This window comes from Pygoscelis adeliae, unplaced genomic scaffold (assembly GCF_000699105.1).
Source record: "Pygoscelis adeliae isolate BGI_AS28 unplaced genomic scaffold, ASM69910v1 Scaffold9, whole genome shotgun sequence".
NCBI classification, from domain to species: domain Eukaryota; kingdom Metazoa; phylum Chordata; class Aves; order Sphenisciformes; family Spheniscidae; genus Pygoscelis; species Pygoscelis adeliae.
Window position 1 is genome coordinate 1,479,199 of NW_008825557.1, and position 27,109 is coordinate 1,506,307.

Consider the following 27,109-nt stretch of genomic DNA (forward strand, 5'->3'; position numbering starts at 1 on the left):
TCTGAAATGTGTATGCCTATCTCCACATGGCATTTTGCTAAAGCCATGATGATCTGAGAATGCTGAAAAAAACAGCCTTTATGGTCTAATATTAGCTAGAAGGTATTATCTTTGTCCTGCCCATTGCTAGTTTATGATTCAAACCACTAATGAAAATATGGGCTAGAAAATTAATCAGAATGGACCCCTTAAGGACCCCATTTGAAGTGTCATCTAAGTACGAATGTGAAACATTTGTAACTGCTCTTCAGGAACAACTTTTTTTTACCAGTTGTGCACCCAAACATAATTTCTGCTAGAGCATTTCTTCTGTGCTTACTTCTGAATTGCTCTTAGTTAATCTAAAAGGTGTATTAAAATGAAATAAAATGCATATTTTTTATATCTTCGATCACTAAGCTTGTTGCCCCAGAAAAGAAGAAAATTAGATTTTTACATGACATATTAGCCGTATTTCATTTCCATGTATGCCTGACCAATTTTCTAGGAACTCAGTTTTTCAAAATATGGCATATCAAAACATATTCAAATATATTCTAAAATAGTTCTCAGATTACTGCATCAGTTCTCACCCATGAATTATGGGTGAATTTCATCTGGAACTGTTGACTTGAATACATATGTTAAATCTAAATATTCAGCACTCCCACCAGCACCATGCCCATAGTGCATTCCCTTTTCCATGTTAAAATTAATTTAATTAGAGAATTGACTGCCCTTTACTTTTGTGAAGACTCAAGCAAAGAAAGCATTGAATACTCCAGTACTATCTGCAGTTTGTCTTCCCTTCTGTTTACTAAATCCCTCTACTCTCCTGTTTTCTTCTTACTTCTGACATTTTTACAGAAATTTTCTTTGACATCCCCAACTGAAATATATTTCTCATCACAGTCTTCCTGAATTTATTCATCTACATTTTTGTTATTCCTTTATAGCAGTCCTCAGGCACATGCCAATTTTTCCAGATCTCATACAATTCCTTTTTCATTTTTGGACATTTGAAGCTTTCCTGATGCAGGCACCATAGTGTCCCTCTCTGCTCACTGTCTCTGAACTCTTTAAACCAGGTTTGTCATTATATGCTTAGAATAGCCCCTTTCAAAAGGTACCAGTTCACTTGAAGTTCTTTATCCCTTACATTATCTTCTCAGGAGGTCTCAGTCTCAGGTCCCGAGGTTGTGTCAAAGCTGTTTTCCCAATTCTTTCTGTGCAGTAGCAAAGGCTGTTATTTCATTATTGCTTTCATCCCCAAATTATTTCCCACCTTTGGGTTTTCGATCAATTCCTTCCTGTCAGTTAGATTTGTAATACTGCTTTCCTAGTAAAACTGAAGTCTTACCTTCCTGAAACCAGAAGTTTTTCCGCAACACTTGGCAGTCTGATCACTTGGTTTGTCTCTACCCTGACACATGGGATCCTTATAATCAAAAAGTTATATGGACAGTAAAAATCTACCTTATTACCTGGCCTTTGGATGGTTCTGATGGTAGCTCAAAGACTCCTTCATCTGTCTCCTCTTCCAATCTTCTGCTTCATGTAAGATCCTGAGCATGAAACAGTGTGTTCTTTCCCCTTCAGATCTTCACCCACAGATAGTGTACAAGCCTCTTTCCTACCTTTTCCTCTTCTTTATTTGATGCTATTCTGTTGTATTACAAAGACTGTACCAAGTTTTCTTCTACTGAAAACAGGAAAATTCAGGCAAAAAGATTTATTTATTTTTTACTTTTGTCTCAAAAACTTTCCTACTCTTAGCCTTCCTCAAAGCTTTATATGATGCACATGGAACACCTTACCCTGTTTCTGCACGAGAAGAGAAAATGAACTATCATATACTCCCTCCCAGGCAAGACAGAAAAAAAATGTTTTTCTCATGTATTTCAAATTCTAGACAGATAGAATCAATAGAAAGACTAAGGCTGGAAGGGACTTCTGCAAGTGATCTAGTCCAACCTTTTGCTCAAAGCAGAGCAAAGTTCAGAGCTAGCTCAGGTTGCTCAGGACCTTGTCCTATCAAGTTTTGAATATCTCCACAGATGGAGATGAAGATGAAGAGTTTTTAATTCTGTTCAGTAAAATGATCTTGCATATGTTTTCACATAATGCCATAACTGGTTTTGAACATATATTCTATGAATATTAGATGTTTTGATTTCTTATTGAAGCCAATAGTGACTGGGAGAGCACCTGAAATTTTTGGTTATCTAGTTGTCTAAAACCTGCTCTAATTACATAAACTTGTGTGGTGGGTTAACCTTGGCTGGACAGCAGGTGGCCACCAAGCTGCTCTATCACTCTCCTCCTCAGCAGGATGGGGAGAGAGAAAATAAGATGGAAAAAAACCTTGTGGGTCAAGATAAAGGCAGTTTAAGAAAGCAAAAGCAAAAGCAAAGGCTGTGCACGGAAGCAAAGGAAAACAAAGATATGTTCTCTACTTCCCATCAGCAGGCGATGTCCAGCCACTTCCCGGGAAGTAGGGCTTCAGTATGCATAGTGGTTGCTCCGGAAGACAAACGTTGTAATGACAAATGCCCCCCCTCCTCCTCCTTTCCCTTAGCTTTTATTGCTGAGCAGACGTCATACAGTATGGAATATCCCTTTGGTCAGTTTGGGTCAGTTGTTCTGGCTAAGTCCCCTCCCACGATCTTGCTCACCCCCAGCCTACTGGTGAGGGGGGAATGTTGGAGAGACAGCCTTGATGCTGTGCGAGCACTGCTCAGCAGTAGCCAAAACACCGGTGTGTTATCAACACCTTTCTAGCTACCGATACAAAGCACAGCACTATGAGGGCTGCTATGGGGAAAATTAACTCCATCTCAGACAGACCCAATACAACTTGTTATGAGGAAGGGCAGGGAGAGAAAGTCATGAAGAGGCTGACATCTAGCCTTGGTTTATGATGAACACTTATCTTATCAACCTACTGTTAATAAACTCACTAAAACAATAAAAAGCAAGATTTAATTTTAACTTGGTTTACTGGTCTGCTTTAGCAATGGCTAAAGGTGATAGCTTGGAAAAATATTAATCAGAGTCAGCTATTTAAAGTCAGATCTATTTTTTTTTTCAGTTTCTGCAGGAAAGTTCGTCTACCAGCCATCAACCATGAAGATTCTTAGCTACCTCCTTGTTTACCGGAGGTTCCTGCTCATTGTCCTCACCCCACTGCTTTTACTTCCACTTCCACTTATCATCAAAACCAAAGTAAGTGACCTGCTTTGAGGGGTAATTATTTTGCACCTGTATGTCAAGCCTGAGATTCCCAGATCTTTTCAGAATCACAGAATCATAGAATGCTTTGGGTTGGAAGGGACCTCGAATGACTTAGTGATGTTTGCATTGTGGATTTTCTTTTTTTTTTTTGTCAACTCAGAGTATTTGCATAGAAATGTGGAGAAGACAACAGCTGTAATGTAAGATTCCGTGCTGGTTGCATGAAGTTCTGAGTTATGTATTTGTTTTCTTGTTCAGGAAATATTTTTCTCATTTAACATCATCTAGACTACCTTGAAAATCCTGTCCTTACTATGACATTTTGGCCACTTTTAAACAGCTCTGTATGATTGACAATGGAGGTGAATTGTCAGAAAGACAGCTGCAATTACCTTTTTAATTGATGATGGATTTTGTTAAGTTCATCATATATTGTGTTGTCTGATAACAAATGACGGGAATCAATGATCTGAGAAATTCCTTCTGGTTCCTAAATAGAGCAAAGGTTATGGCAGGACACCTTAGTTTTATTTTACTTGAAATAAATTCTTCTGGCATTCAGTAACTCCTGTGACAACTCCAGGCTGATGAAACAGCTATCTAAAAATTTCATTAGTGATTTTATTTGGTACAGCTCTGATGTCAGCAGAATGAAATGGAATTCTCCTGTGATGTTTTATCACACGTGCATTATAGGTATCATGCGGAACAACAGATGAAAGTCCAGTTCAGAAGTCCTTGCATCACAGATAGATAGTGGTTACAGAGCAACATGCTTCATACTGTCTCACATCACAGTTTCAATATTTCAGTTTCCTCTCTGAGAGGAAATTCTTGAGAAATTCTTAATGCAGTAGGACTTAAGTGAGATGAACTTTTGCTAGGTGATAAATGAATTGACATTGTCAAAATTGTTTCATACATAACACAAGCTTCCCCCAAAAAATAGATGCTAGCCATAGCTGACTGACTTGGATTTAACATTGTTGTTTTACAGACAGAGGTTCCCAGAGCCATTTCATTAAGCTATTCCTTTCCCAATACAAACATCTCTGCTGCTGTTGAGTAGTTTCATGCTGTAACCAGTGGCATTAAAAGATCTAAACCATTTTCCTCAAGAGCAGAAATATAAGTCAAAACTACACAAAAGAGGTTTCTAGTATTCTAGAAGAAACTAGGCTGACTTCATCTCATTATATTTGGCTGTGGCTGCATTTTACAGGCAGCATTGAAGTAAATTCTCCTGAAAAAAATGAAAAAACAGCTGTTTTCCAGGAGTTTAAATACAAGACACTCACTAAATTCACAAGTCTTAAAAACAACTGTGTTTCTTGTCAGTCTTGCGCAATGCTTTTTATATTAGATGATATCCTTGCCTTACTGATGCTGATGACAAAACTTCATTGATTACAGGAGAGACAAAATTTGACCTATTATTGACTGCGACTACTCCTAGAGGTTTAAAGGTTTGCTTGCAGCTGCAGAATGTTTGTGATCTATGTTAATTCATGGTCTGAGAATGCTCCAGAATTACCTATATGATTGATTGTCCTTGAAGGAAAAGGCAGCTGACTTTTTTCCCCACATTTTGTAGGTGGTAGAATTTAAGTAATTTTACTATCTCTTAGAAAAAAATCATTAAAACTATTTTACAGACTGTTTCATATCTTAGCAGGATTATCAACAGTAGACAATAAGTACCCTAAAATCAGGTCCCTTGACTCATACTTGTTCCAGGTGGGGGCAACCTCTTTACTCACATAGCTGGACTTTTTGCAATTGTGATTTTTTTCCTGGATGATCCACTCATGGTTTTGTTGGTGCCTTTTGTATTCTAGGAAGCAGAATGTGCATACACGTTGTTTGTAGTTGCCATCTTTTGGCTCACAGAAGCTTTGCCGCTAGCTGTTTCAGCTTTGATCCCTGCCTTTATGTTCCCATTGTTTGGTATAATGGGATCCAAGGAGGTAACCCTTTTTTTCCTCTCTATCATATTATGGATTTCAGTGATAAAATCTCCAAAGAAAGAACCACACAATATTGAAACCTGATAGGCTAATCCATGGATTTGCTGAGTGCCAATCAGTAGGTCTGCCTCAAGACTTACTTACATGCTTTGTCCTCAGGACTTGTTCGTATTTCTTTAATATTTTTTCTCTAGATTGTGATGCACTGCTTAGATGCCAGTCGATGGGAAAACACTAGATAGATATAAAATATCCTTAATGTTACAGAAGCGAGATGACACATTGAAGACCCCATGTGCAAAATGCTGCGTATATATCTTCAAGTCAAAGAGAGGACACTACAGATGATCATACTCTAAGACTATGTGTAAATTTGTTCTTTTATCTGTTGGATAGATGACTAAATTAATAAAAGCATTTCATTGGTGATTTACTTCATATGTGAGATGTGACTGATGATCTTAGGTTGTTCATATCATAAGCCTTAATTTTTCATTTTGTTTTAACACTATGCACTTTAGTGCAGTTACTTTTGCATCGTTTGGTTAAATGAAATTAACAGTTTCAATGAAATTAACAGTCTAAATTTAAGCCAAAAATATTTCTCAATATTTATTTCAATATATACCCTTATTGAAATTTTTTTCATTAAACTGGTAATACCAAATACTAAGAGAAAGTCACCAGTTAGTTAACAAAATATTTTTTTGTTTTCATTTCAGGTGGCATCTGCTTATTTTAAAGACTTTCATCTGCTGCTGATTGGAGTAATTTGTTTGGCAACGTCAATAGAAAAATGGAATTTCCACAAAAGGGTGGCTTTAAGAATGGTGATGCTGGTGGGTGTCAACCCTGCATGGTATGTGCTAAACAATATCTTGAAGGACAATAATACTTGTGGAAAGCTATGTATTCCAGAAATAATTGCCTACTGCTTTCCCTGTAGTAGAAATCCAGCTTTTCTTTTCTGCTGAAACAAGGTAGTTATTTGAAATTATATGATTGATTTGTAGGCGACACTTTACTATTTTGCTGAAATGCTAACTCAAAGTTCCCTGCAGTGATTCTGTTCATAATAAGGATCCTTCTGAACAAAAAATCTGATGAATTTGTGAATAATGTAAGGGTCCTGTTTCTTAGTGGTGGTAGTACACTACATACCTGATGCCTACAACTGAAAATCTGTGCTACGTTTATTGCTAATTTGTATTTCAATACTGTTTGCAAAATTCTGGACAATTCCCAAAAACACACAAAGAGTTCAAATACACAGTGAGGAAAAAAAGTCATAAAATGAAAGATGTGGTGAGGAAGGAAAAACACATTTAAAACAAAGTCTTTATTTATGGTTTTTTTCTTTGTCTACCTATGAAGAAAATATCAAAGGAATAGGAACTTCCCCAGCTGGGTGACGTGATGAGGGAAATGAAATCACACACTCTCTACTTACTTACTATCAGCATATATCTTATGAAGTGAAAACTCTTTTCTTTCCTTGCTTTACAAGCTTGTAGAAAAGCTTTAGGCCCACAGATTCATCTGTCAGCACATCAGTAAGGCTGCAGGTAAGATCTGTAGAGTGAGTCTGGCTTCCCAGAATACATGATGCTTAATGACTCCTTGTCAGAAAGCAGACAGTGACAGGAAGTAAAAAGTCAGAAAAATAGGAACCCTAGGTCTAAAAAATGAGATGCCTCTTAGGTGACCTAACTAATAACACCTCATGGAAATGCTGGATTAGCTGGATTTCTATTCCTCAGTGATTTGTCTGTCCTAATTTTAAATATCACGTATTTGGGTTTTTCCTGCATCTTTTTCTAGCTGGTAGCTTTCTTTTTTGAGAAAATGCTCCTTACATTCGTGTTCAGCTGCCTCCCATTATCTTTAGCTATATTCTTGAGCTATGTGGTTTTAGTTATTTCAACTTCTCTTTTTTTGATCACTCCTAAATCCTCACCTTTTGGCTGAAACCTTGAAAGGGAGAACACAAGTGGGTGGCGTGCTGTGCTAAGCTGAACACTGTTGGGGAACTTGCTGTGGACACAGAAACCCACAGCCAGCAGCTGCTGAGGATACCTAGAACAATTCCACAGACATCTTTGTAACCCTGAGGAAGCAGTAACCCTCATAACTATCTCAGCTCTATCACATTCCCTGATCATGACAAAAGGATGATAAGACTAAGATAAGATGATCTGTGAAGGAGAGGATCCTCCCACCTCTCAGCATCTGCTGCTAGTTAGCTGTGCCCACTGCAAAGTGATGCATGCTGTTTTCCACACATAGCCCTCCTCCTCCGCTAGCAGGAGTCCCCAGCCAGCCTGTGCATGCTGGAGCCTCATCCAGCCCAAGGTAGAGATATCATTGTAGGAGGTTTCTGCATTAGAGGACATGGGGGATACAGCAGTGGAAGTAGAATAGCAGGAGTCTTCTGGATTCTGCATTCTGCATTCTTCTGGAGAAACTGGATTGTATTAGAAATAGTGTGGCCGATAGGACTAAGGAAGGGATTGTCCGCCTGTACTCGGCACTGGTGAGACTACACCTCATGTACTGTGTTCAGTTTTGGGCCCCTCGTTACAAGAAAGACATTGAGGTGCTGGAGCGTGTCCAAAGAAGGGCAATGAAGCTGATTGAAGGGTCTGGAGCACAAGTCTTATGAGGGAACTGGGGTTGTTTAGCCTGGAGAAAAGGAGGCTCAGGGGAGACCTTATTGCCCTCTACAACTACCTGGAAGGAGGCTGTAGCATGGTGGGTGTCAGTCTCTTCTCCCAAGTAACAAGTGATAGGACAAGATGAAATGGCCTCAAGTTGTGCCAGGGAAGGTTTAGGTTGGATATTAGGAAAAAAATTTCTTCACTGAAAGGGTTGTCAAGCATTGGAACAGGCTGCCCAGGGAAGTGGTGAAGTCACCATCCCTGAAGGTATTTAAAAGACCTGTAGATGTGGTGCTTAGGGACATGGTTTGGTGGTGGACTTGGCAGTGTTAGGTTAACAGTTGGACTCGATGATCTTAAGGGTTTTTTCCAACCTAAATGATTCTATGAGTCCCTAAAGGCCTCCTGTCATTTGAGCTATGCAGCCTGGTTTGCAGACTAGCAGGGAAAGGTGAACACATCTATGCAACCTGCAAGGACTAGAATGAGTAATAAAACATTGATTGTGCATTACATAACAAAGAGTGACTTTATAGTTGAATGTAAATGAAGTTATCATCCAAGGTTCCATGCAGAATATTTTTTAACACCACCACAGGGAGAATAATGTAAGCAGGTTAGGATCTATTTTATTATTTTTTAATCAATTTTAGAGTTACTCATTAGAGTACACCACACTATACTAAATGGTCACCTGATCATCAGTCCATCAAATGTTGGAAATATATGATTAACAGTTTTGAAACACGTTAGTGAATGTCTTAATTTGCTTTTGTTTTAAATCCTTTTGCAAGTTGTACTAAAATTATATTTCTCTACAGTGTGAACATTCGTATTCAGTGTGCTTAGCCTGACCAGTATTTTCTGCATAAAAATTTCTCCTGAAAACACAATTCTTCCCCAACTTCCATCTGAGGACCTAATCAAAAACTGCATAAAGTTAATGGGTTTTCTACTACTGATGACAATTTGTGTTGAATCAGGCCCACCACTTGCAGGTCCGCAGATCATTTAATCATTACGCAATTAAAAGTGCACAGAGAAAAGACAAGGTGCCCCTACTGAGAAAAAATCAGGCTTGAAATGTTGTTGTTATTAGCTGAAATGAAAGGCTATGAGAAGCATTTTGAATGGTATTTTTATGTCATAAATTATTGCTTACATTATTTTTGTATAAAATCTTGCCTTCGTGTGCTGAGTAATCCTTACAGTTTTTGTGAAGCCTTTGATCAAGGCTAGGCAAAGATCTTTACAGATTGCACCAGTGACTTCTCAGAAAATGCTGCAGCACCACAGTCCCTTCACTCACAGTTGTTCTCTCGCTGTGGTGATGCATGGCAGGTGTTTAATGACACTGCCGACACCTTGGGACAGGAAGTGAAGAGGACTGCTCTCATTTACAACTCCAAGAGATGCATTAAAAATAACAATGTGGCCTGTATTCCAAGTTTGCTGTCTAACTTCACCAGATATGACATGGAATATTTGATTTTTTTTAGTGTAAAACTAGAGTGACTCCAGTCACTGATGCAATTCAGTGCATTGCATCAGTGCAATCAGGAATTGCACAGATGCAATTCCTGGTAATAAGTTTAGCATAAGCTGTGCCAAGACCAGACTAAGACATTGTAATGACCTTCACTTTCCCATTAAATATCAAATATGATGTTTACTGAAGCACAAAAAATCCCTATACCTGTTTTGGGGCTCTGATTAAGAACTAAGTTAAGTACCACTTACTGAATTGTTAATATTTCTTCCTATAACACCTGGATTGGTATCTAGAGGACTTACAGCCTAAGTGATAAGTCCAGGCTTTTGACCTAGCTTGTACAATATGAGATTAATAGCATTAACAGTATAGCCATTTTAACTTGCATTTGAACTTGTGACATGCACGATGCTCTTTCTTCAAAGATGATTCAAATACAGTATCATTCTGTAAATAAATATTGTTGCTTCTGTTTTGATTTATAATACATCTCATCCTTTAACTCTAAAATACAATAATTTCAGTATCTTTGATTAAGATAATATTAATTCATAAACTTCCTCAGAGGTCAATTACAAGCTTTAAATTTTCAGTGTTTCCTACATTCGAGCTTTCTGTTGAAAAAGCTTTCCATTTATATTAAATAGAGTGGTGATAGGAGGTGTTGCTCTAGCAGCCACAGACTTCTCTCCTGTTACAGGCTTACGCTGGGTTTCATGGTTAGCTGTGCTTTCTTGTCAATGTGGCTCAGCAACACCTCTGCTGCTGCCATGGTGATGCCAATTGTAGAGGCTGTAGCTCAGCAGATCATCAGAGCTGAAGCAGAAGCTGATGCGCTGGAGATGCCTTGCTCTAACGGCTCCATCAACCCAGCACTGGAGCTGGACGGTAGGCACACAGTGCAGTTTTTGTCTTTGCCCACCCTCACTCTGCAGCAAACACCACATAAAATAAAGTTGCATGGCTAGGGAAGTACTAGCATCATTACACGCTTCATCGTGAGACTTCTTTTGGATTACTGTGTGTGAGGTCTCTCATGTTCACAACGATTAATTAAAACTGAACAGGTGCAGAATATGGCAGTTATAGGAGAGGAGAGGAGAAGAGAAGAGAAGAGGTGTGCTTGTTCAGCTTAGTAAAATGTCTGAAAAGAAATATGACTACAGGCTATAAACACACTGGGGGTCAAACATTAGCAAGAGGAAAGAGGTCTTTAAGCTCTAGAGTAGTGTTGGGAGAACAAATGAATCTAAACTGGTTCTGTACACAGTTGGATTGTAAATTGGGAAGATTTCTCCTCATTAGAAGATTCAGACTCTGGGGAATAGGAGTCATGAAGGAGTAGGGCAGAACTCCGCTCTTTTTCAGATTGGCACTTGTAAATGTATTCATGGCATGATGTGAAGTGATTGCATGGAATGGGACATGCTGATGGAGCCTTTCCAGTTTTGCTCCCTTAAACACTTATCTGTCTTTGTATCAATGTCTTACAGAAAATATAGGAGAATGTGAAAGCAGTGACTGGAAAGAGAAAGAAAAACAAGTTAATGGGTAATAGTTATTCATTTACTAAATTCTGTTCTAAGAATTCATCTAAATAGAATATCTGTTTACTACAAAACATAACTTTGTTTTTCCAGATATGACAACAATTTGGGTAGTACTGTGTGCATAACTGAAAAGGAAAATGAAAAAGAAAAGGAACAGGTACTTAAGGTGTCTTTTTATTATGCAGCTAATGTGTGTAACTTAGTTTTAACCTAAATCTTGCTTCTATGTAACACCTAACATGGCATAGCTAGCAATGAAGCTAGTTTCATGTGAATAAGAGATATGTGTAGATACACATATACATACAGTTTGCTTATGTAGTTATTTCATTAGTGGTTTTGTGCTCCCAGTGTATTTTACACAAGATAAACCAACCTCACCAGAGTACAAACTCTATATATCAGGTGTGTATATATATCAGTGTATATAAGGGAAGTTCTCATGTAAAGACTGGGACGGCTCAGGAAAAGGACTTCAGGATTTGACTCTTCCTCCTTTTCCTCTGCATGAATAATTGTAGTACCACTGTTACAGCAAACCAAACCATGCTGTGTACAGTTATATTGCCAGCAAATTGTCTGTTTTTTCTGGGACATCCTTGAATCCTATTTTTGTGCTTGACGATGAGCCCTTCTTATATATTAATTGGTGTATATTCTTTCTAAGCAGAATCTACCACCTGCTGAAACAGGGAGAAAAAGCAGAGAAGACAAATACAGTGGGATTTTCAAAGTGATGTGCTTATGTGTTGCTTATTCTGCTACCATTGGAGGGCTGACCACAATCACAGGAACATCAACTAATCTGATTTTTGCTGAACACTTCAATACGTAAGAGACTATATCAAATTATTTGTATTCTTCTTAATTCAGAATTTTAACTGTTTTTTCTTGAGCTCTCACATGGCTTCCTAAAATGCATTAGAAACCTTACCCTTTGATTTGATATTATTTGATTCTATTACTTTATTTTTGTTATTTTTGTTAAAGAGATAAAATGAAATTGCATGGTTGTATTTGCCTTACACTGGGAAAGGCTGTAAGTGATCACCCAACACATGCAACAAGATGACCATTCTTTGGTTAAGTTGTACTTTACTCTTTGAAGAGCTGCATGGAAAAAGATGAGTGTATCTGAGGAGGAAGACACTACTTAGCATGAATATGACAGACACTATCTGGCCTTAAAGGACTGTTATTCATTTCTAAGTACAGCAGGAGCTAAGTTCAGGTCTGCTTAGCAAAGAGCATCAGGAGACCTTCAGGAGGCTATGCTTAGTGCATTGTCAAAATGAGGAATTTAGGTCCATTAATCAAGGAAAAAGCAAATCATTTCAAACCAGTCTGAAACTTTGCATTCAGTGGAACACTTTTGTTTTGAGGTTATTAAAAACATTCTTTAATATTCCCTTTCTTTCCTAAGTACAACTACTTTGAAAAGAAAATTGGCAGATTTCATTCCAAAGCTTTTGAAAAACCAATAGTTCTTGCTGAACTTTTTTTTCTTCTGCAAACTACTCATTGCCAGAAAAATTCCTACTCTAATTTTAAAACAGAATAAAATAAAGCACAATCCTTTTATTACCCTCTGCCCGCTATTCTGTATTGTACATTGCAAAATGGTGAAAGACCAGTTATTGATAGATTTTCTTCCAACCTGTGTTCCATGAATGGATGAAATTTGGCTTCAGCAGGCTGCTAAAGAGAATTGAAGTGGTACAGTGTAAATCAGCCTGTGCTAAGAGAATAGCAACAATGGAACCAGTATGGAAATTATAAGAGTGCCTGTTACTGGGGCCAAAGAACTACACAGGGCAGACTATGGCATTATAAGTCCTTCAGACTTGAACTTTTAGACATATAAGCATTTCTGATTCAAGCAGGCTTCACGCTCAGGAGCCTAGAAGAATCCAAGATTGATTACTAGGGGTAAGAACTGTTCTTGTTCGTCTCCCTGAAGTTGTAGGAAACTTGAAGAAAACTGGCTTGCAGCTGGTTTTTCAGTTTGTCTTCGCTGTTAACAATCTTTTCAAGAATGCATAAGCAGATTGTTGTTCTCTTCCTGGGTCTTCACCCTCTGCTAGGAGCATGGGCCATACATGGAGCACTGCCTGTGTAATCCAGTTTTATACCCCACCAGGATTTTGTTTAATCTTTACACAACCACTGAGCCTAATCCTTAACTTAAGCTGAATCTACCACCTAACTGTGCAAATATTTTTATATTTAACTGTCTTGCTCCCCTTCTCCTTAGAGGCCCTGTTTGTATTTATGCCCTGTCTGAAGTGGGAATTGACCTGTTAGCATGACTTGGACACATTTGCGGTCTACCTTCATGTATCATAAGCATCTGAAGTAGAATAATTCAGCAAAAGAGCTGTACATAGAGCATATTCCTGGGTTTCCCATTCAGTGACAAAAGACTTAAAACGGCACTGCAGAATTCCATATTCCTCGTATCTTCCCAATTTCAGTATTAAATAAGTTGGAATTAGCGTTTACTGTTCTGTACTTCCCTCCTTTTCATTTGTCACACAAAGAGGAAACCAGTATATCTGTGTTGGCATTGGAGCCTGTGTGTTGCTGGGAATCCTCAGCCTGCTGTTGATTTAGGACATGCAATTATGCTGCATTCCACAGGACAGAAGCAAACAGTGGAATTGTTGATGCAATGCTAAGCATCCCTGCCAGTGAGACCAACTTCCATAAGGGCTCCTTTCCAAGACAGATTTGTTACTGATCGTCTCAGGGTCACTCTATTCATTCTTTAATTGTATGCAAAAAAGACACTACAATATAGGGTCTAGAATATTTCTAACTGAAAAAAAAATAAAGAAAAAGAAAGAAAAAAAAGAAAAATATTGGCCAACGCCAAGAAGTTGTGTAACTGGCTAGTAGGCTAAGCATTAGTCTGCTCACCGCTGCCTGTAAGATACCCAGAAGCCTTTACTGGCCAGGGAGGCATCAGTGAGGATGAGATGGGTTGGTCCTCACTGCTTGGAACAGATCCTCATTGCTGCTGGGTCCCTTTCTTCTGATTCCGTATGTTTTTCCTTTAGTATTTTATCCCTTTCTGTACTGGTGTTTTTCCTCGTGAATCCTTCAGGCTGCTGCAGATCCCCATGTCAGTTATCTCATATCTGCAGTTTTACCTATCTAATCTTACGTAGCTCTGCTGTAGAGACTTTCTCACAGCTCTTTCCCATAGGAAGCAGTTTCTTCAGCACTGCAAGTCAAGGTTCACAGCTGGGCCATATTAGAGCAGGGCCATGGATCCTAGGAGCACAGGCAGCTGCACCCCAGGGAAAGGGGAAGGCTGTGGAGAGATTAGAGAGAGAAAGGGTTACCAGACAACACTGTGTCAGGGAGAAAACGGAGTTCTCTTACGCTTGAGGAAGAGTAAGTCCTACGATGAAAACTTTGGTTCTCTGGTCAGGCTCACTGACAGGTTACTCAATTTCCTGAATCCTATTCTGGTAACTGACTTTGACCTTCCAACATGAAGAATCAAACTTTGCTGACATTACATTATTTTCAACCTAAGCAATTTTATAAAAGTCATAAAAGAAATAATCTTATCTGGATTTGTTCTATCAACCAAATTTGTTGGCATTTGTAGTGTTTGCCTGGAAAGAGTTTATTGTTATAGGCCCCGAATCACTGTAAAATGAGGCTTATTAAAATCAATCACACTTTTTCATTTTCCAAAGGAAATAGGTCTAGAAAACAAATAGTTCAGTGTGTCCTGTCCATCCTTGCCTCAGGCAAGACCCGTAGTAGATAATCCGACAACAGCAGATAATCCAACCAGCACTGTATAATAGATAATTTTTTTAATCATTTAAATTGATCATCCAATCTACCTGAGGAATATTTGCTCTGGAGATGAAGAATACCTAACTTTAATATTAAGATTATTAGAAATACTTACATATATATTCAGCCCTGCACAAACTTACTGTGAAACCTGACCACAATAAATTAACATTTTATAACGGAATTGACTCTTTAGTATAAAGTTTTCAAGAGCTTGTTTTGTTGCTGAGTAAGGAATTATCACACATAATTCAGGAAAGATCATCAACACTTTAGCAGGTGATGAAATGCCAAGCCATTGCTATGCTGATGTCAGTTTTTTCCTATCTTGGAATTCATACCTTCAGAAATTGATGTGGCTGATCATGCAATAAAAGCTAAATAGCCACGTAATCAATAAATTATATACAATAGCACAATGTCTTTTCTTGTTCCAGTTTCACTGTCTCATCACTATGTACAGTTGCAATTTAGAGCATCACCTCAAGAAGTGGGTAGGAGTTTTGGTTCAGTCCCTGCTGGCACTTTAATTGCAATATATGTAGGCATCATAATAAATATAGATCAATCCTAAAATTTGCACAATATTTGAGAATGTATTTATAATAAGCATTTACTGCCTCAAAGACCTATGTGACCGTCAGAATTCCTTTTCTTCTAGCAAGGTCTGAAATACAGAAGATTGGCTAATAATTGGAAATAGTCATTACAGTCTCTGTCTGGACATTGTGATTTCCCTTCCATCTGATTTTTACATCAAGGAGGAAGGCTGTTCAAGGAGACTAGAGTTTTCTCACTTTTAGCATTAAAAGCTCTCTCAGTAGAGCTGGAGGAGCTCAAAGGAAGAATAACTTCTCTTCATAAAAAGTAAATTGGAAAACAGGATTCATTTACCTGGCCTTTTTGCCTATCTGGCATCTATCTCATTCAACAGTAAATTGATTTCTTTCAGAAAACCAAAGCCCATTTCTCCTTTTCCTAAATGCACATGGCAGGGAGTGCTCTGATTGAATGGCCTACATCTGTAAACAGTAGATTAAGACAGTTTCAAAGAGACAAGGTGACTGGAGAGAAAATCCACCTAATGAATGTTCGTGCCTTTCCCAGAAATTAGTAATAATTTTGGTTTTAATCAGTTTCGAATCCCTTATGGAACTTTAAACAATGCACGTCTCAATGTTGTCTCCACTGTTGTCTTCTAAGTTCATTGGAGCTTGTTCATTTGAGTATATTTTTTCATGTGAATGTCTCCTCTCAAAGAATGGCTTTTCTTCAAGTTTTGTTTCTTTGTAGTCCTAATGATCCTTAATGCTGCGAGTGGCCCTTCCTTGCCTACTGAACTAACTCAGTTTAGACACACCTAGGTCGGTGCCAGATCCCCAGACTTGTTGCTGATCCAGTGCTCAAATAACTGGCACAGCTAGTTACTGTAGTGGTCATGATGATCAGGAACAGGACGGGAGGGTGAGGGAAGAGGACACCAGAGACCACCTCATGCTGAAGTCAGCTGCCAGCCAGAAGCACTCTCTTGCAGCAGGGCTTTCTGGCACTTCTCACAAGTTTTCATTCCTTTGCAAAGCTCAACTGAACAGTTTTGTACTTTCATCCAGACGTTACCCAGGTTGCCAGTGCATCAATTTTGGATCCTGGTTTATCCTTTCCATCCCCATCACAGTTATTATTCTGCTGCTCTCCTGGGTCTGGCTCCAGTGGCTTTTCCTTGGGTTTGAGTAAGTAAATGTTCTAATCAATAAAAGTAAAGGTTGATGATATAAGAGCTACTTTGTACCAGGAGTAAATATTGCATCTAAGTTTAACAGCCTCAATATAAGGTAATGCAACAATAAGATAATGCAGCAACAGTGATTTTGTGTCCTTCATTAGTACGGATAAGTCTCTGGATGGGACAAGAATTTTCTAAAATAAGGATCCTTGACCACTCCGTCCAAAGTGAAAAGTCCTTATCACAAACGATGATAGCCATTCCTTTAGAATATGCAGACATCATCACTAAACAATGCATGTGTGCAAGACAGAAGAATACTGAAATTTTATACATTTTGATCTAAGACTGGAAGATTTACAGTCAGGATGTTGCCCTTTGCTAGAGTCAGGGATTGGCCTGAATACTTGAGCAATATCTGTGTTATAAACTGGATGACTATATTTGTAAATGTGAAGTAAAAAAATTCCACTTTTCCAAAATTTATATGTGGTGTTATGGTGGCATTTTTTTCCCCTCAGAGCTTGTGCTTTTAAGGTTTTGGAGAGGATAATACTTTTTTTGGGCTGATTCTTCAAAGCCTTGTTCTCCATGGGTTCACTAACTTCTGCAGAGATAACGATGGGAACACCTGTCTTCCACAATTACATGGCTATGTGTGGTGCAAGAGATGGAGAGTGAGACTGTCTACTCTTAAGCAGACTGCAAATCATCCCACGCTTACCACTCCATATGTGAACATTTATTGTTTCATTTTTCTTGATTGTTTCGATAATGTTCTTTTTAACACTGTGTAAAGGTCTTATCCAAGAATGAAAACCTAGCTTGTACCAAATAGTCTGCTGGTCAGTATGCAGGCTATTCATGCGATACAAACTTTTTCATTACAAAACAAAGTAAAGCAAAGTCATAGATAACTTTCATTAAATAGCCAGGTTATGTATTTGATTGTTTCAATTAGTTCCCATGATTAAAGTTTCATCCTTCCTGGGCAAATGAGCTAGTCAATAACAGGACACATTTTGTTGCTGCCTCTGTCAATCTCCCATTGGGCTTCATCAATTAATTCGAAGATGCTGTTTGGTGTGTGATAATGAAATTGGAGATACTGCATTGTAAAGTGGAAACTTTACTTTTGTAAAGTGCTATTGGTAACTGGAAAGGTTGGACTTTTTTTTTTTTCTCTGTATACACTGTTAATTCGTTGTTCAATATTGCTGATTTACATTCCAGTTTTAAAAACATGTTCAAGTGTGGCAAGAAGAAAACAGCTAGAGAAGAGGCCTCAGCACAGGTGATTCGGGAGGCGTACAAGAAGCTTGGACCAATGAGGTGTGTCAAGCTATAAATCTGCAAACAAGAGCAAGTAAATCCAAGTGCAAATTCAGGAAAATGTATAACCCATTCTGTTTCTGCTATAGCTACCCAGAAATTGCTACACTTGTCCTATTCATTCTAATGACCCTGCTGTGGTTCACAAGAGAGCCTGGCTTCATCCCAGGATGGTCTTCACTTTTCCCAAAGTAAGTAATCTTTTTGAAACACCAACAAGAATTGTACTGTGTCTTAACTACATACCTTCTTTTCCTCTCAACTTAAAAAAAAAACCCAAAAACTTTCAATACTTCTGAAATATTCCAGGCTGAAGTTGTTGAAAACCTTTGCAGTGTATACAGAATAGGTAAACTCCAGCAATTTCATTGATGTATGTGTGCAATATCTGAAATGTGCTAAACCCATTACAGGATAAAATAAAGTGCCTCCTAAGAGGGACTATGCCTAGTTTTTAGGCTTGATCCAGTAAGGGAGAATGCATAATGGTTGTTGTTACAGTATCCTACTTCCTCATCCAATCTACAATTTCAAGAATAAATCTTTGGTTAGAATTTTTTTATCTACTGCCCTTAGTGACAGCCACACTTGTATGCATACAGGCCAACATCCCCTGCTTTGACAGCTCTAATTAATGATATAAATTAGTATCTGTTCATACATAACTCTCTCAATGTCACAGTTCAACTAACCACAAAATACGCCAGGAACTATTCAGGAACTATTATGGGGTTTTTGCCTCTGCTGCAGCTTGGTTTTCAGTCCCTTCCCCAGGATCACCTAGACTTTTTTCCCTAAGAAATCAGTTGCTCTTCCAAGAACTTATAATACTGTGATATCTCCTCTTCTCTTGCTGTAATTACTGAAATTTCAGTTCTGTCCTGTGATAAAGGTCTGAGTTTTGCTCTGGAGTACTGGGAAGTAGCTGCAGGATTGGGAGGAATAGGACTTTGTGCTGTTTAGGCCCTTCTGGATTTAACATTTATTACTGGATGGGTCAAAGGCCAGTGCTGGACATGGATGGTAATTCGCCATTTTGTTTTCCTATGTGTCTGTCATAAATGACATGTGAACATGCATCCATCATGCCTCCTCTCTTTAAATATATTCCCACCGTTCATACACACACACACACACAACCACACCAGAAAGTCTGGTAGGGGATATTACAAGAAATAATTGTAGTCCTTTGAAGATTTAAAGTGCAAAGTAAAATTATTTTGTGTAAAAAATAGCATTAAAAAGTGCAATAAAAACTAAGACTGTTTTAAAGTTATTTTTTCATTATCCAAAAAATTGCAAAAGAACATTTTTTCCCCTTATAACAACAGCAGAGCTGGTGATCATTGTCTCACATGAAACACTGGATTCTTGAAGGGGGTTTGGAGTGCTGACCCAGTCAAGCCATCAGCCAGCTAAGCAATCAGCTGGCTTTGTTTCTCTTTCTGCTTCATATTAACATTCAGTGCTCATCGAGCACCATTTAACAAGATACATCTGATACTGAAAAACAGACATTGTAAACAAACTTTCAAATTTGGGACTTATAGCTCAAATGGGTTATTTCAGTCCAGAGATCCCCGTTTTCCTATTTGAAGTTGTCTGTTTACTGTTGTCTGAAGATTTTTTTCACTGACAGGGAAAAACAAAATATTCTCATAATAAGTGTGGTTACAGGTTCTGCACGGGGACTTTGTGGATGCCCTCTAATGTTTTCCTTGGAAGGGAATGCAAGTATGTGTCATGTCACATTAGGCTGAATCATGTTATAATTTGGGTGAGGTAACCTGAAGAGAAACAAATCTTGTGTTACTGCTAACAAAACCTTTAAGGGGAAAGAAAGCATTTCTTACTATTCAGACCTTGCCTATTTCCAGATAGCTTTAATTTATCAATCAATTGCATTAATTGGCATAAAACCAAGTAATTGGGTTTTTACTTCTCTGAGCAACAGAAAATTTCTCAGGCAAGATACATGAGTGGGGCAAGGAGCCAGCACAGGTACAGCTGGGAGTAGTAGTGAGCCATCTTCTTTAAAGAAAACAAAGAAGCAAACAGGAAAAAGAACTCAAACCCCAAGAACTGTGGTCTGCCAATGGTTACATTGCACTCGTCATGTCCAAGAGGCTTCTAGCAGTGCATGAACTGTGGCTTACATCTCTTATGCACGTGTTCCCTAATGCCTCTGCGTACAAAATTGTTCAGTGTTTTGGATTTAAGTATACTGATAGGCATGTGCACAACTTCCTTAAGTTTATGTTACAGGAAACAACTGTAAGGAAATATTCTCTGCCCTTAGAAATCTCTTACCAGAAACCTGATAGTACTTATTTTGCACAGGACCTTATTGCACAGTCTCAAGCCAGCCTCAGGGAAGTTCTGTCACCTGCAGAGATGAGCTTTGTCCTTAGGAAAAGCTGCAATGTCAGAGCTATAAGTAACCTTGAGACCCTCCATGGCCAGTGGGTGGGTCCTATTAGGTATGACCCACACCACTCCCAGGGTCTTAAATCAGACAGAACCGTTAGTTCATTTATTCTAACATGCTGAAGATCAGAAGAGCTACATTATTCTGTGTTAAACCCAGTATAGATTTATTTTATTAGAACATGAATTCCCAGAAAGAAACCAGGCTTGATTTCAGGGTGGCAAAGCACAAGTTCCTCAGATTTTGGAATTTACCACTTTCCTTGATAGTCTGTCTTGGTGGATAATCACCTCTGTTGCCAAACTAAATAAGACAAACTCACACCTTGTTTTCTGTCTGAATATATCTTCCAGCCATCTGGTTTTGTCTTTGCCTGCTGGATTAAAAACTTTTCTGTGATACGTGCTTTAAGGATACAGGTATCTGGTTTAATTATATCACATTATAAGCTTTATTTTGACAAACTAAATGGAATGCTCCAAGTTTTGCTTCAAGAAACAAATTCCCATCACTCACCACCGATGTTCATGTTCCCAGCCCCTTGTGTGCATCCTCACAATTTACTGAATACCCCTTTAAAATACAAACACTGATTTTTTTTTAAACCCCAGCAGAAATATTGGTATTTAATGATGATACCTCCCCACTTTTTAAGGGCTACTTTTTGAAATGTCAGCTAATTTTAATTCACATTTATGCTGTATCAGTACTGAGTAGAGCTCATTTTTAAGCAGCATTATCAGATGCCTTTCAAATATACATTACCTTTACCGGTTAATTTTTCTTAAGAAAATTTTGTAAATCTATTAAAGACTAATCCTTTACTGTCCTGCCCTGAGCTCCTGTTATCTCCCTCTGGAGGCAGAGAGCAGGATGTTTTAATAAACATTGTATAACACTACAGAGAGCAGCACAGGGTAAAAATGCCTGTTTCCTCCCCATCTGTTGACAGCACAGGATCACACACCATTTCTGCTATAGCAGCTTCCTTCCATGTCCTGGCCTGATTCCAGGCTGTAGGGTGTTATTTTCAAGTTGACCTTTGGCCAGGACTTTATGAACCTCATAAGAAACAGAAAGTTCAACACTGGGCTAGAGCTGATTACAGCTGCTGGATGCAAGATGGTCTTCCCTCATGCTTCCTCAGATTACTGCCTGAGTGTATTCTTTCTTTTTTTCTGCATGCTTTATTCCTTTCTTTACTGCCAATACAAGGCCACTGTACTTTTGCCCACAGCCCTGTTCTCTACAATGATCTCAGTTGGAGTCATTGTGAGATGTCCTTAATCAAGAGCTTTTTTGCTTCCTTATAGGACAATCAGATTTGCAGTGTTACAAGAGGTAGATGTTGTATATACAATTGTATTACAGCTTGGATAAATGCACTTCGAAAAATGTTGATCTCAAAATTTGATAATGATTGAAAAGCTTCTGTTTGGAATGGTGCCATGTGTGTCTTCATAATAGTATGACTAACAGTAGGATGTTGTGCGTGTGTCAAGCAGGTTTTCTAAGAATGGTGTTTTGCATCAGGAATACTAAGTTTTTGTGAGCAAAAAATTGCACCTCCCTAGTTCAACAAGGGGAAGTGCAAAGTCCTGCACCTAGGGAGGAACAATCCCAGGCACCAGTACACACTGGAGGCCACCCAGTTGGAATGCAGCTTGGTGGAAAAGGACCTGGGGGGCCTGGTGGACACCAAGTTGAACATGAGCCAGCAATGTGCCCTTGCCGCAAAGAAAGCAAATGGTATCCTGGGCTGTGTTAGGAGGAGCATTGCCAGCAGGTCGAGGGAGGTGATCCTTCCCCTCTGCTCATCACTGGTGAGGCCACACCTGGAGTGCTGCGTCGAGTTCTGGGCTCCCCAGTACAAGACATGGATATACTGGAGAGAGTCCAACAAAGGGCCACAAAGATGATTAAGGGACTGGAGCATCTCTCCTATGAGGAGGGGCTGAGAAAGCTGGGACTGTTTGGTCTGGAGAAGGGAAGGCTGCAGGGCCATCTTGTCAGTGTTTAAAAATACCTGGCAAGATGCAAAGAGGATGGAGCCAGGCTTTTCTCAGTGGTGCCCAGTGACAGTACAAGAGGCAATGGGCACAATCTGAAACATAGGGTGTTCCTCCTGAACATCAGGAAACACTTTTTACCTGTGAGGGTGACCAAGCACTGGCACAGGTTGCCCAGAGAGGTTGTGGAATCGCCATCCTTGGAGATATACAAAAGCCATCTGGACGTGGTCCTTGGCAACTGGTTCTAGGTGACTGCGCTTGAACGGGGGGGTTGGACCATGTGACCTCCAGAAGTACCTTCCAACCTCAACCATTCTGTGAAGAAACAGCTGCCTAGAAGAAAGTGGCAGCATGAATTGTTTCTGTATCTAAATCTTGCCTTCCTCCAAAACTCCTAGCAAGTCTTAAGAGAGTGCAGGATAGGTTCCTAGAGGAAGAGATTTTCTGCTTTTTAGACCCAGTGCATCTGGTCCTAGGCTAAAGGTGATATATAGGCAGAACCCTCTGCCTTTAGAAACCATAACAAAATAATAACTTGTTTTTTAAAAGTATTTCCTATGCTAGCAGACAATAGGAAGCAGGAGACAGAATCTATGAGAGAACCACTTCAACTTCTATGGCAGCTTCATTTTGTGACAGTGTTATCTAAAAGTATGCTGGTTGTGGTGTCAGTGTGCTATGCGTACTAAGGGTTTTTGAATGTCACCTAAGGTTGTTAAAGCAAAGGGATCTACCAGATTATACAATTGTAACATATAACTGGGAGATGCTTTTTCCCTTTCAGTGAAAAGCCCTGGTTTAGTATAAAACCTTAAGCTGCTGGGAAGATCTGCTAGGAAGTCATGCTTGGACCTACTGTAGCTGCATATGCAGAAAAGCATGCGGTATGAGGCTGAGAGGACAACTATATAGGCTTATTAGTTCAGGAAAACTTACAGAAGAACTTACAGAAAATAGAAAAAAAAAAAAACCCAAAGCTTAAGAAAATGTTGGTTTTAACTTTCTTCAACAAAATTCTTATTCATTTGAATGACCATCTTGACTGAAATAAGACGGACTGGGATATGTCACCACCTAACAGTGTGTAACAGAATCAGATGGATGTGTTAAAATGGCCTTAGAGCTCAGCTTTGCACTTTACCTGATCTTAGGGCTACTTTGTACAAGTTAGAAGGATATTGGATCAGTTTAAGAAACACTAATGCAAGCAGTTCTCAGGCACTGGAAATGACCAAAATAAACATTGCTCTTGTACCTATGACCCTAGTAGTAACAGCCATGGGAGGATGATAATAAAGTTCTGCTGCCTTCCTTTAGCTACAAAATCATCATCCTTTTGGATGATGTGGGTATGCACAGTACTCTTAAGGCCTGTTGGACTAAATCTATTACAGAGCATATTAAAGTTACTGAATTTATCATTGAACTGTGAAAATTAGTTGTTTAAGCATCAGCTATTCCCAAACTTTCCCCTCCCCCAACTTATTTCTGTGTGGCAAAATAACACATGCTTACTCAAGATGCTTGTTTATGAATTTAGAGGACTTGCAACTAATATTTCTACAGATGTGGTGAATTGACCTTGACTGGCTGCCAGATGCCCACCCAGCCGCTCTCTCACTCCCCCTTCCTAACAGGACAGGGGAGAAAATAAGGTCAAAACGCTCATGGATTGAGATAAAGACACAGAGACCCCTCACCAGTTACGATCTGGGGAAAATTAATCTAATTTAATTGCCAATTAAAAATAGAGTTGGATGGTGAGAAACAAAGACAAAAAATAAAACACCTTTCTCCTACCCCCTTTCTTCCCAGGCTCAACTTCACTCCTGCATTCCTGACTCCTCTACCTCTTTCCACTGCACCAAGCGGCATGAAGGGTGGGGAATGGGGAGCTGTGGTCAGTCCATACCAGCTTCTTTCTGCTGCTACATCCTCCTCCTCACTCTTTTCCCCTGCTCCTCCTGACTACATATATTTATGTGGTTTTTTCTTGTTATCTTCTCCTTAGGTATAAAGGCTATGCTACGGATTCAACAACTGCCTTAGTGATAGGCCTCCTGTTCTTTATTATTCCAGCAAAAACATTTTCTAGGACTTCAAATGGAGAAAACAGTTGAGTATATTTTGGTGTGGATTTTACTACAATAAGGTCCCTAAGATGCAAACATAAATATAACTTTGTGCACTTGTTAGAGGAATGTTGTTAAATACTAATGTTACAATCCTAATACAGGGTAATATCTTACTGGGATAATAAAGCACCCCTGGCCTGGAAGACAGTGCCAACAATTAAGCAATGTGAGCAGCAGGAGTTAGTGCTGTGCAGGAACCTGCTACCTGCAGCCCACCACCGCCAATGGAAACCACCTTTCCATTGACTGCAATGGGCTTTAAATGGATCTGCGCAGGGCAGGGTTGGGTTTATTTTTTGAAAATGTTACTGCTTATTTAAGGTACTCTATAAAATTCGACATGGTAAATGAGTCCGTTCTCATTTAATTTTTCCCCTTCAGAATGGAATTTGCCCTGATTAAAGTATACCTCCAGCTTGTCCTCTTTATGCATTCAATTCTGCTGCTGAAATCAATGAGATCTGGGGGTTCACAGAGAATGCAAGATCAGAACGTAAATGAGCCTAAGTGAAACAGCTTTTGATCAGCAATCTGTCTGAATAGTGCAGTTTTACTGAGTAAATTAAACTCATTGATATCCTATAGCTATCTACCACATAGGGAAGGAGGGGAGAGGGGCCAATGCTCCGCTGGTGGAAATCGTTGTAGCCCTACTGTCTTCAGGCTGTGAGAGTTTTCACCAGCTAAGGATCTGTCCCAGGAAGTGCAAGTTGTCCACATCAAAGACTTTCTTCATGTTGTAATGATGACATTTTGCCTTTGAATATTACTCAAGTACTTCCTCAGAGAGATTATTTCAAGATGTTTTTCAATATGGTTTTAAATGTTGGTGGGGGTTTTGGTTTGTTTTTTTTTTTTAATTTTTTTTTCTCTAGCTGTTTTTGGTTACACTCCACTGATTACTTGGAAGGAATTTCAGTCATGCATGCCCTGGGAAATAGCTATTCTTGTTGGTGGCGGGTTTGCACTGGCAGACGGCTGTGAGGTAATGCAATTTATAGAAGATACTGAACAATTAGCATGACCCACATCAGGAGCAATTCAGACATGCAGTGAATTTACAGTTATTCTCCTGTTTTAGCAAGTTATTCTGTAGCAATATTGAACACGATAAATGTGATGAATATTCAAGATGTTCAGAAAGTAGGGTTACAAAAAAAGTTTACTTTGTCTTCAAAGACTATGCACAATGATGACTACTGTTTGTTATGTTAATTTAAACCTGATGATGGTAGGAGTTGTGCAGACACAGTGTTTCCAAAGCCTTAGGGTTAATGTCCCATGTCACTGAGGTACCTCCCACATGGAGCCCTGCCATAAATCGAGCAGGTTTGGGCCCAAACTCTGGTTATGAAGCCTGATATATGCATATTACAATTTTCTGATTATGACTCCTCTAAACATCTCAGAGCTGCAAATATAAATAAATGGAATATAGTTTGCATGGGTTCCTATAGGACATCATTGAATTAGAAAAATGTGCTCTCAAACGTGGTAGGAATATAGAAAACACTTCAATTTTTTTCCCTTTTACCCTTATACTTCATAATTAGCAGATGAGTAAATTCCTGTTCTATACCATTTATTAAATTTTTTTTTCAGTGATTTGTAAAACATAATCATGTTGTCATATTCCTTATGCAGGTTTCAAAACTTTCCGAGTGGGTAGCAAGTAAATTGGCCCCTCTAGGATCATTACCCTTGTGGCTGGTTATCCTGATTTCTTGCCTTATTGTCACTTCAGTAACAGAAGTGGCCAGCAATCCAGCTACCATTACGATATTTTTGCCCATACTATCTCCTTTGGTGAGTATAACACAGGTTGTTTTTAATCAGAATCTGCTTTATCATCCGTGTAATAATACAGCTGCTCAAAGAAGCAGTTTTTAAAAGTCTCCATGAAATACTTTATACATTTTTTTTGCTGTGCTGTGTTGTGCATTGGATACCTGGTGGTTTTGGGGCTTTCTTACAAGAGATGCTGAAAATTCAGTAAAATTAGGTAAAAGTTCTACACTCAAGAATCGACACTGTTATTCCTATTTGCAAATAGTCGAAGCACTTAAAAAGGACAGCTCTCTTAGTGTTTCTTCAGGACCACATCTTCAGCAAAAATGGTTAACACTGTAACTTTCAAACTGTCACCGAAGAGAACAGAGGGCTAGTAGATGTGCTTTATATGTAATTCTCTTTTTTTCTCTCCTTAGCTCAGTTGTGTCCTATCTTCTCATCATCTTTATCAAAACACCCGGTTTTTTCTTCGTCAAAGCTTACTGATTATCTTCTAGTCTATAGATTCTCCTCTTGGCCAGCCTAGACACGTACTAATGCCCTTTCCCTCACTTCATCGAATCCTTCCTAAGTATTATATACAAATTCAACTTTATCATCTTTCTTGCAGTGTTTTGCTTTTAGTGCTTGTGCAGTGCCCACACCCTTTGCAGCAGTCTTATTTTATGGACTCAACTACAATTAGAAAACAGCAGGCGTGAATTTAAAGTTCAGTAGCTATTCTGTATTAGAATCACCTTTTCTCCTCTGAAGCATTCCCAGATATAACCTTAAAAATGAGTTATCAGAAAAGGTTATTTCTCACTATTTAAACTGGCAGTTCTGTTCAGAGTTCACTTGTGTTAATATAATCAGTTTGTATTTATGTATTTCATTTGGCAAATGTGTCCCTTGACAGCTGTTCTCTCTCTTTTATTTTACAATAGGCTGAAGCCATTCATGTGAACCCACTTTTCATTTTGATACCTGCTACCTTGTGTACTTCCTTTGCAT

The 27,109-nt window shown here is 38.9% G+C and overlaps 1 protein-coding gene across 1 annotated transcript in view; it reads left to right on the forward strand.

Moving 5' to 3' along the window:
* Positions 1-3,099: 3,099 nt before the first annotated feature.
* SLC13A1 (solute carrier family 13 (sodium/sulfate symporter), member 1) overlaps positions 3,100-27,109 on the forward strand; it is a 24,323-nt gene continuing 313 nt past the window's right edge. The window contains exons 1-14 of the mRNA XM_009332271.1: positions 3,100-3,204; positions 5,052-5,180; positions 5,903-6,039; positions 10,030-10,217; positions 10,823-10,880; positions 10,970-11,036; positions 11,550-11,710; positions 16,306-16,425; positions 17,652-17,750; positions 17,840-17,941; positions 24,202-24,305; positions 25,201-25,310; positions 25,970-26,131; positions 27,043-27,109. The exon at positions 27,043-27,109 is cut by the window's right edge and continues 68 nt beyond it. Coding sequence (XP_009330546.1) covers positions 3,106-3,204; positions 5,052-5,180; positions 5,903-6,039; positions 10,030-10,217; positions 10,823-10,880; positions 10,970-11,036; positions 11,550-11,710; positions 16,306-16,425; positions 17,652-17,750; positions 17,840-17,941; positions 24,202-24,305; positions 25,201-25,310; positions 25,970-26,131; positions 27,043-27,109 — 1,603 coding nt within the window. The 5' untranslated portion in view covers positions 3,100-3,105. The remainder of the gene's footprint in view (positions 3,205-5,051; positions 5,181-5,902; positions 6,040-10,029; positions 10,218-10,822; positions 10,881-10,969; positions 11,037-11,549; positions 11,711-16,305; positions 16,426-17,651; positions 17,751-17,839; positions 17,942-24,201; positions 24,306-25,200; positions 25,311-25,969; positions 26,132-27,042) is intronic.